Source organism: Lolium perenne, chromosome 6 (genome assembly GCF_019359855.2).
Source record: "Lolium perenne isolate Kyuss_39 chromosome 6, Kyuss_2.0, whole genome shotgun sequence".
NCBI classification, from domain to species: Eukaryota; Viridiplantae; Streptophyta; class Magnoliopsida; order Poales; family Poaceae; genus Lolium; species Lolium perenne.
Window position 1 is genome coordinate 77519762 of NC_067249.2, and position 9443 is coordinate 77529204.

General features: G+C 47.9%; 1 protein-coding gene across 1 annotated transcript; it reads right to left on the reverse strand.

The window, feature by feature from the left end:
- Nucleotides 1-2277: 2277 nt before the first annotated feature.
- On the reverse strand, nucleotides 2278-3605 carry LOC127307759 (CASP-like protein 2D1). Its single transcript, XM_051338518.2, has 3 exons — nucleotides 3315-3605; nucleotides 2903-3014; nucleotides 2278-2776 (listed from the first exon to the last, which is right to left on the reverse strand). Exons 1-3 carry the CDS (start codon nucleotides 3473-3475, stop codon nucleotides 2489-2491), a joined length of 561 nt encoding a protein of 186 aa, XP_051194478.1. The 5' UTR covers nucleotides 3476-3605; the 3' UTR covers nucleotides 2278-2488.
- Nucleotides 3606-9443: the final 5838 nt, after the last annotated feature.

The following is a 9443-nucleotide window of genomic DNA, read 5'->3' on the forward strand; positions in this document are numbered from 1 at the left end:
GCCAGGCTCACCACAGACGTGGCAAACCCCTTTCTTCTTATCAGTCTTCTTCTTGAAGTTGGTTGAGTGTGAGGCCTTGTTCTTACCATCAAACTTTCCTTTGCCTTCAGATTTGTTCTTGTTCTTGAACTTGTTGGATTGGAAGTTTTTCTTTTGTACCACATTGACACTAGAACCTCCCTCAAATTCTCGAGCACGTGTGTCCTTTCCTCTCGCCTTTTCTTCCACATGAAGAGATCCAATGAGATCCGAGACGGAAAATCTTGTCTCTTATGTTTCAGAGAAGTAGCAAAGTTCCTCCACGAAGGAGGAAGCTTGGCAATAATGCCACCGGCCACAAACTTGTCTGGTAAGGTACACTTAAACTACTCAAGTTCTTTGGCAAGTGACTATATCTCATGAGCTTGCTCAACAACGGAGCGCTCACCGGTCATCTTGTAATCATAGTATTGCTCCATGACATACAAGTAGTGCCAGCATCCGAGACCCCAAATTTGGCCTCGAGTGCATCCCACGCATCCTTACCATGATCAAAAGTCATGTACGGGTCAACAATGATGTCCGCAAAAATATTGAAAAGAGACACCTTAAACATGGCATCGACTTTCTTGTAAGCTTCCTCCTGAGCAGAAGAAAGATCACCCTCGGGTTTGCCAAGAAGGGCGCTATCATAGTTCAGGTTTTGAAACCAGAAAACTGCCCTCGTGCGCCACCTCTTATAGGCGAACCATCAAAGAGCACTTGAATTCATTTGCCTATAGTCAAGTTTTTGGATTGTTGAATATATAGGCAAATTATCATATGAATTAATCCGAACTAATACTTGACAAATCATGACTATAGAAACAAAAGATGAGTTAATCATGCAGATCAACAGAGTAGATGAACATATAGCATCTAGACAAGATAAACCTATCGCATCTACTCCTAACAGCACTACTAGAAACTCTAGTAAGATCTGAAACGAGGAGGACAAAAACGCATACCGTCTAGCGTTGGCCGCAACAGCAGCAGCGGCGATGTTGGTGGCAGCAGCAGGATCCTGGTTGTCGCCCATGTTGAGGTTGCCGAAGAGTAGGTCGATGTCCGGGAAGAAGTCGTCGTTCAGGAACTCATCGTCAGACGATATCGTGTTGCCAGTAGTCACGCGTAAGCGCTCCCAAAAACCTGATTGCCCCTCACCCATACAGGTCTACGAGAGGCAGGGTTCCGGAGGCCTACTTTCCCGTCGCTCGATGCACGCCGAAAGATGAGATGAGGAAGATGAAAGCGGCGACAGAATGAACTAGAAAGATGCGGTCGCATATGGTGTCTCGTGAAGGCTAGGGTTCCCGTCCGCGCTTATGTAGTGCGATTCGGGAAGGTAGTGGAGCGCAGCCCACGTCCGAGTCCACGAGATTTAGAAAAACCGAAACGAAACGGCTATGTTAACGCGTTAATGACTCTATTTCATCACAAAATTAATTTCTTGAACAACAAAAAGAAGCTCGACTCGGCGATATTTCGGCAACCCGTCGTGACGAGGCGAGGCGTGGCGAGGCGGGCGGAGGAGAAGTGCGCGAGGGCTCTCTCTTCTCACTCACTTACACGGGCTAGTAATGGCCCATCTTATATGCCACTCCAACTCTCTCTCAACTAGCAATTTGGTACTAAAACTTTAATCCCACCCATTGTTATTCCCACGTAGATCAAGAGAATTTCAGAATTTTTATTAGCACATGAGCGATCATGTGAGACATAATCTCTTCTCGCTTGTGAGCTATCGTTGTGAGTCTAGTCGTATCCAGATATTCTGTATGTCAGGATGTTGCTGCGATTTACGCAAAATAACCTTTTTGAGTAAGAATTACACGAAATGACCCTTCGGTTAAACTATTTCACACTTCTAACTTTTTTGTGTGGTTCCGTTCGCAAGAGCGCCACATCCTTCTGTGTGGCGCCTTCACTAGGGCGCCACACCCTTCTGTGTGGCTCCCTTAGCGCCACACATTATATCATACGTGGCAGTTCGAGCCTACCAGCCGATAATGTGTGGCGCCGATCTCACAGACGCCACATAGACGGGTGTGACGCCCTTCGCAGAGGCACCACACAAAAGGCTAGATGCGTGAAATAATTTGGCGGGAAGGTCATTTCGTGCATTTTTATCATAAAGGGTTATTTTTGTATAAATCGCCGAGGTTGGTGCACTGCACTGGTATTTGTTTTCCCGTGAGAGCACGGTTCCTTTTTTCTTGTACATGTGCAGGACAATCCATGCTACCCTGGTACGTGACCAGACTCTGAAGGCCGTTGGTTTCAGTCTCGTTTCTTTCAGAGGTTTCAGACTCTCACGCTACAGAGGTTCTACAGTAAATTATTTCACAGCATTCCACACTTCCTGAATCCGTAAACACAAGAAAAAAAACTGAGAACACATCGCCATCAGTAAAGAGCAACGCTAAGCCCAAGTGTTAGTGTGGCTGTTCTTCATTTCATGGATCATCATCTAGTACTTCCGTTGCTCGTCTACCTGCTTGGATTCAGACTCCGAGCAATCAACGTCGGCGCCGGGGGCATCGAACCTGCTGAAGACCCTGAAGGCGGAGACGAGGGAGAGCACGACGAAGCACAGCAGCGCACCGGCCTGCAGCGCCACGGACACGGTGGCCCTGCTGCAGAAGCGGCCGAAGTAGGAGCACACCTCGCCCCACGACACCTCCCGGTCGCCCTCGCGCGCCAGGTACACCACCTCCGCCGCCGCGGAGCACGACGTAAGCAGCAGGTAAGCAGCCGCCTGCGCGCATTCAGCCAGCCCAAGCTTTCGTTAGCACTGTAGTTTCTATGCACAGAGTGTAGATGAATCAAAAAGGGGAGAGACCGAGAGAGAAAAGATGACGATGATGATGATGATGGGTCGGACCTGATCCAGGACGAAAACAAGCCAGTCGTAGCGAGCGAGGGATTTGAAGGAAGACAGCAAGATGGAGACCACGGAGTAAGCAGCTGTAATGGCGTTGATGACAACCAAATATCTGAAACAAGAAAGAATGCTCTCTTTATAGTGCAGTAAACAGTGGGGTGCAGAGGAAACCGAGCGAAACTAACTCGCCAAACAGGATCTAACAGTAGAACAATTATGGGTCATATGACTCATATCAGGGGAAATTGAAAGCAGTCAATCCAAACTCCAAAAACCTAATCAAATGGCGATAACTGATCATGGTGCTAGTTCACTTCACAAAGCATGTTCATATTACTATATCAGAAGTAAATTAAACAAGAAAATTAACAGGACCAGGATCCCGAAACAAGGCAAGGTTATGCATGCTCACTTGAAGCCGGAGAGGTTGGAGAAGCGGATCTCGCCGTAGGCGTCATCGGCTTGCCTGTTGGTGGCCATCCGCCAGAGGGAGGCCAGGGCGAGGGGGATCACGCACACCCTCAGCGCCATCTCAGGGACCTTGAAGGGCCTCCCCGTCGTCATCGTCGTCATCTTCCTCGCCGCTGCCGGCCTCTGCAAACGCGTGCGGTGAACAGAGATCGATGGTGGAGAGGAGCACTAGTGTCCAAAGCGCAGAGCACAGCGGCCAGTGCTATATATGGCCCGAGAGCTCATATGGCCCCCATGTAGACAATGTGGAGTGCTGGAGCTGGCCTACGGAATGTCGCGTGGTGCCATGGATTTGCCGCCGGTGAACCGTGGAAATGCGTGGTCGTGTCGAGCCGTTGAGGGCGGTTGGTAGCCGCCCCTCGCCATAATTAGTGAGCGTGTAAGACTGCCCTTGTTTTCCGGTAGCCATGGTGCGACGCCATTGCTGTCGTGGGGACGGATCGATCACGGGTGCCATTGTTGGTAGTGGTAGGTTGGTCTCCACTAGCAATTTTACGCTTACGTGGCGCCGGGCACTGAGCAAAATCTTGCACGCCCGCTCCTCATGTGTGAAACGGGAAACCGAAAGTTAGCTGGGAAACGCTGAAATCGGAGTCCAAAATTATCTTGTTTGCTAAGATTGTGCGTAGCAGAATGATGTTTGGTTATAACATGCAAACTGGGATAAATCGTGGTCATAAACTCGACGCCAGCAGCTACTGAAAAACACTACTGTAGCAAATGTGAGTGACGTAAAAGACCGTTCGTAGTGACGTCATCCCCACAAGGACTTCATAGCATAGCTCAAATCAGTGACTTCAGAGCATCTCCAACGTTAAAAGCCCCGCGCGGCAAAAAAACCGCCGGTTTGCCGCGCGCGGACGCTGCCACGCTGCTCCAGTGGAGGCGGGAAAACAGCGCGCGCGCTAAAACTTTTGCCGCCTGCGCGCTTTCGCGCTATCCCGCGCGGGAAATCCGCCACGTGCGCTGCCGCGCGCGCTATAAAGACGACACGCGCGAAGCGGCCAACTGCCACTCCTCCCACGCGTCTTCCTCCCGCGCCTCTCTCTCCCCGCCGCTCTCCCTCCCGCGCCGCTCCGCCTCCGGCCGTTCCGCCTCCACGCGAAGATGCCGCCGCGCCGCCGCCCACCCTCCGGCTACCACGTCGTCCGGGCGCAGCCGAGCGGCCGATTCGACGCGGAGATCCGCTCCGGCGAGGAGCGGATCCGCCTCGGCACCTTCGACATGGCGCACGAGGTGGCGCGGGCCTACGACGCCGTCGCGTGGCGGCTGGGCCGCAGCCGCCGCGCGATGAACTTCCACGACGTGTTCACGCGCGAGCGGCGGAGATGCTCGCGCCGCCGCCGCCGATGATCACGCGGGAGGAGCGGCCGACGGCCGGGAGCCGGGAGCGGCGCACGCTCATCGCCGAGCGCGACGAGGCGCTTCGCGTTGAATGGGCGCGCCACTTCCCGGAGGACGTCGCCGCCACGGCGGCCTTCTACGCGGAGAAAGAGAAGAAGGAGGAGGAGAAGGCGGCGGAGAAGGCGAAGAAAAAAGCTTCACGCGAGAAGCGCCGCGCCGAGTCCGCGGCGAGGAAGGCGGCGAGGGCCGCGAAGGCGGCGAGGAAGGCGGAGGAAAAGAAGAACGGCGCAGGGCCGTCGACGATCGTCCTCTCCTCCTCCTCCTCCTTCGAGTGGACGACGACGCCGGTGTCGGAGACGACTCCGAGCAGCTCGGACTTCGACTGGGACTCCTCCGAGTAGTATCGTAGAACTTTTATAATATATGTCGCATTGTATCGTAGAACTTTTATAATATATTCGTATTTTCGATCAAATTTTCATAGTTTGTTCGATTTAAATTTTCAAAAAACGGTCGGATTTAGCACTTTATACCGCGCGCGCGCTGCAAAATAGCGCCTCTGCCGGAGGTGCGTTTTTCGCACAGCAACGCGCGCTGGAAAATAGCGCCTCTGCCGCGGGCAAATTCGCTAACACGCGCGCTAACGGTATACAGTGCGCCGAATCGCGCGTTTACAGCGCCAGATTTTACAGCTCCTGTTGGAGATGCTCTTAGTATTCGCTACACGTTATTCGCCCCAAACCGTCCCAAATTCGTGGACAGGCGAGAACACTATTTGTTTTGCTTCAGGCCGTTTCCAGCGGGCCAACCTAAAACATACGTTGTTGTATGTGTTCGTTTCCGTCAGGCTCTGGATGCGGAAAGGGCCGAGCGACCGTCTGCACCGAGAGGTGTTTCAGCGGGCCAATGTATTTTACCTGTTTGGGTCATATTTGTTTTTAAATCCCTAAAAAACACAAATAAATAATTTCCACCAAAATATGACTTCCAAACAACTGCTAGAGTGGATCAAAATAGGTCATAAATGAGTCCATCAGATATTGCACATGGGCATGATCAGCAAATGTAGTCCAAAATAAGCTCAACATGGGCATGATCAGCAAATGTAGCACAAGGAGGCTATGGTGTTTGAGATTGGCACGACCGATCAGGCGTCACGCGTGCGGATTTCGGCACGCTTATTCAGTAACCAAGTCCTGGTGTCGTCCATGGTGGTCAACTCAGCTAGCATAATCTTTGTGTCCTCTGCCTCAATCTTGGCCTCGGCATCCATCGTTTTGGCCTCGACGTCCATCATTTGGATCTCAATGGTCTCTTTGGTGAAGTTGAGGTAAATGGTAGTGGACGCCTCCTTTTCCAGACGCCTCTCCTCGTCCCTTCTTGTCTGGGCGAGTTGACAATCATCCATGATCTTTTACAAGGCATGGCTCAATGCAAGGGGCTGATGCCTCCCAGGCAAGATCGGTCTTGGTAGACTTTTGGCCCCAATGATGAGGTGGACGGGCATTTAGCCCAGGTGCTCCGTCTTTGCCATCAACGACCACCATGGTTGTGCCATTCTTAATTGCTTCCTTGTAGGCCTCATAGCCAACCCTCCACTTCATCGCATCCTTCGGCTTCTCTCTACAATGGACCATGTAGAAGCCCTTCTTTTGTGTTGCCTTGAACCTTTCCAACGCCCTGGGTACCTAAAAATGCTAAAAGTTAAATTTACGGTATGCTAATGCCAAGTACGTAAATGGAATGATGATGCCCGTTTCTTACCACTGCCACAACACCCGCTCTCCAAGTGGGAAACAACATGGTCGACGGCGACGCAAAACTTGGAGGTCTCATGTTTGATGTAGCTCCATCTTTTTTCAATGGATTTTTCCGTGAGCTTCCTCTCATCGTACTCTTGGACGACCTTGCGCTAGTATACCTTGCCCTTTTGATGGGCACCGTTTTATGCAGTTATGGCTGAGTGCGAGCCACGAGTCGCACAAACATTTGTCCTCTTCATCGGTGAAGCCGCTAGTCCTGGGGCTATCCCCTTCTTCTTGGCATCGCCAAGAACAGTTTTGTCAAGCCACAATGTGTGATCCCCATGCCCCAAGGCCTCCTCATCATCATCGGCAACGCAGACGCCCGTTGCCTGCTGCGTCTGTTGGGTAAAGAACAACCGATCACCATTGATGTCTGCCACATCCTGTTGTGCCCATTGATCATGCGATTCTGGGAAGGGATCCTGCGTCCCTATACCGACGCGGCCTTCACTTACAAAGCCGCCGTCATAGATCATGGCCGCAATATCGCCCTTCCAGCGTCCCGCCCAATAGGCCTACGAATCACCGGATGTTAGATGAATGAAACACTCGAGATCGGGAGATTGAGAGAAAACGTACCGCGTCGTCCATCGTCGGGGCGGATGGTGGCATTTTCTCATACATGTTGTGGGGCACTGGCATGTTCTCCTCCGGTACTGCTCACGTCTTGTATATCGGGTTTCGGCGCGACTCACCGCTTCTCGGCGTCCGGATTAGGTCGAGAATAGGGGCTCTGTTGAACTAGATTGACGCGGAGCCGAAGGCGAACATGGACGCTGCGTGGACCTGCGCACTAGGGGAAGGCGCTCAGGGTCGCATCTGGGAACTTACCGAGCTCACCGATGAGGTCAGGGGAGCAACGCCGAGGATCCTCTCTTGCTTTACGTAGAGCACGGCCTCCGCGAGGGGCATGCCAACCTGGGGGTGACTTTTGCTTGCATCTCCTAGGCCAATTGGGCGGCCATGTAGGATATGCCCATTAATAATATTGTTGCTCCAAATAATGAATTTGATGATGATGATGAGTGTGTTTTATATATGCTATATGATAATGCTTTAGATGATGGTCATATGTTTCTCGATAATCATCCATGTACAACACTTGTTACTAATATGTGTGAGGACAAAAATGATGTATTTGTTGTTCATGATAATACTCTTATTAGTAAGAGTCATGTATTATCTTTGAACACTTCTATAGCTTTACCATTGAAGAGAAATATGCACTTGCTAGGGACTATATATGCGCTTTGCATTTACATTTAGTTCCAAATCATTATTGCAACTATGTAAGATTGAGAATAGTGCTAGCAACTATTCTGAGAGAGGAAAGCATGTTAATGAAAGTCATGATAATTATAATGATCATCTTTATAAACCAAACGTTGCAAAATTGCATTCTTAAAATGGTTACATAATTAAATTTACTTATAATGCTTGCAATTACTATAAAAGATGAGGTAATAAATTTCCTCTTTATTTCCAAACAACTAAAAATTTGCAAGTACCTACTATTATTATGCATTGGTATATCTCTATTTTCTTTGATTTAGTCATCTATAAAATGCTAAAGCATAGGAAGGAAAGTTAGAATTCGATATTGCTTCATGTATGTTTCATGGCCTGTTCAATCTTGCTTTAAAGTTTTAAATATTTTGATTGGTTTGATCACACTATGGGATCCTAGTATTTTATCATCAAGTTTTCTTTCTATTACTGGGAAGGGGAGAATCATGTGTCATTACTAAAAACAAGGTATGAAGCCTAGCTATATGGCTATAAAGAAAACGCTTTACGGGAGGCAACCCGGGTTGTTTTTGTTTTTGGTTTTATTGTTGCACTCTTGCTGTTTCAAGAGAGTTTCCATTTATTTTTATCTCTGGATTTTTTAATAAAGTTTCAAGTTTTACCCATTTGGATGTTTTAAAGTTGTCATACCTATGAGGAGTTTCTAATAAAGTGCCAAGTTTTACGTGACCTGTTCACTGTTTTATTTTTCATTTCATATTGGTAACTCCTAAAACCACTAAAGTCATAGTGAAGTTACAACTTTTCATCCTCTGTATACCATTAAAATTTGAGATTTTTCTGACATGTTTAATTGGTCCAAATAAATATGTTTTGCTCCTATTGTTTTTCTGGACAGATTGTGTCTTTTGTTGCTTAAGTCATTCTTGTGAGTTACAGTTTGTTTATTTTTGGGTATTTGATATTTATGAATGATGGAGACTTAATACATTATTTGGATACCTCAGACTAAATTTTATTTGGAGGTTTTATATCAGCATGCATATTATCTTTTGTGCCTACTAATATCATCTACTCAGAAAAGAGATGGGAATGAAAGAGTTTTGTGGTGAAGTTTCTTTACTGGGAAGGATGGACTATCAAACAAGGAGTCATTTAAGTAATGGTTAACACAATAATCTTGGGGATTCCCCATGGCACCCCACTGGACATATCACTCTCTAGGTTTACACATCTTTCAACTTTGAATTTCATACATCATTCTACTTTTGCATAAACTTGGAGCGTCTGTGTCTAGTTTTTACGTTGTTGTATTGCATTTTTGTTTTAAATAAAAAGACCACCACCTGTAGGAGTGCTTAATGGATATGAATGAGCTACTCAATATGATGAAATTTTAAGTTAGATGCAGTAAAGAAAAGGGGGAAATAATAGTTTTATTATATGTGATGCATGTTGCCACATTCTTGTTGGATTGTTTATTTGCTTTAAATAATGATGTATGTAAGTGTCATATATAACGCTATCTCTTATTTTCAAATATATATGGTTAGCTTTAAGTTGATCTTGTTTATTAATGAATGTGCAGTACTATGGACGCTTTAGCATGCATGCATGTAGATGGTCAACTATTCCTCCTCTTGCTAGCACAAAATTTAATGAGGCAAGCAAAG

Coding starts and splice junctions, on each gene's coding strand:
- LOC127307759 (XM_051338518.2), bottom strand. CDS start 3,475: ATGACGACGATGACGACGGGGAGGCCCTTCAAGGTCCCTGAGATGGCG. Junction 3,015..3,314: donor TCCAACCTCTCCGGCTTCAA/GTGAGCATGCAT, acceptor TTCTTGTTTCAG/ATATTTGGTTGTCATCAACG. Junction 2,777..2,902: donor TTGTTTTCGTCCTGGATCAG/GTCCGACCCATC, acceptor GAATGCGCGCAG/GCGGCTGCTTACCTGCTGCT.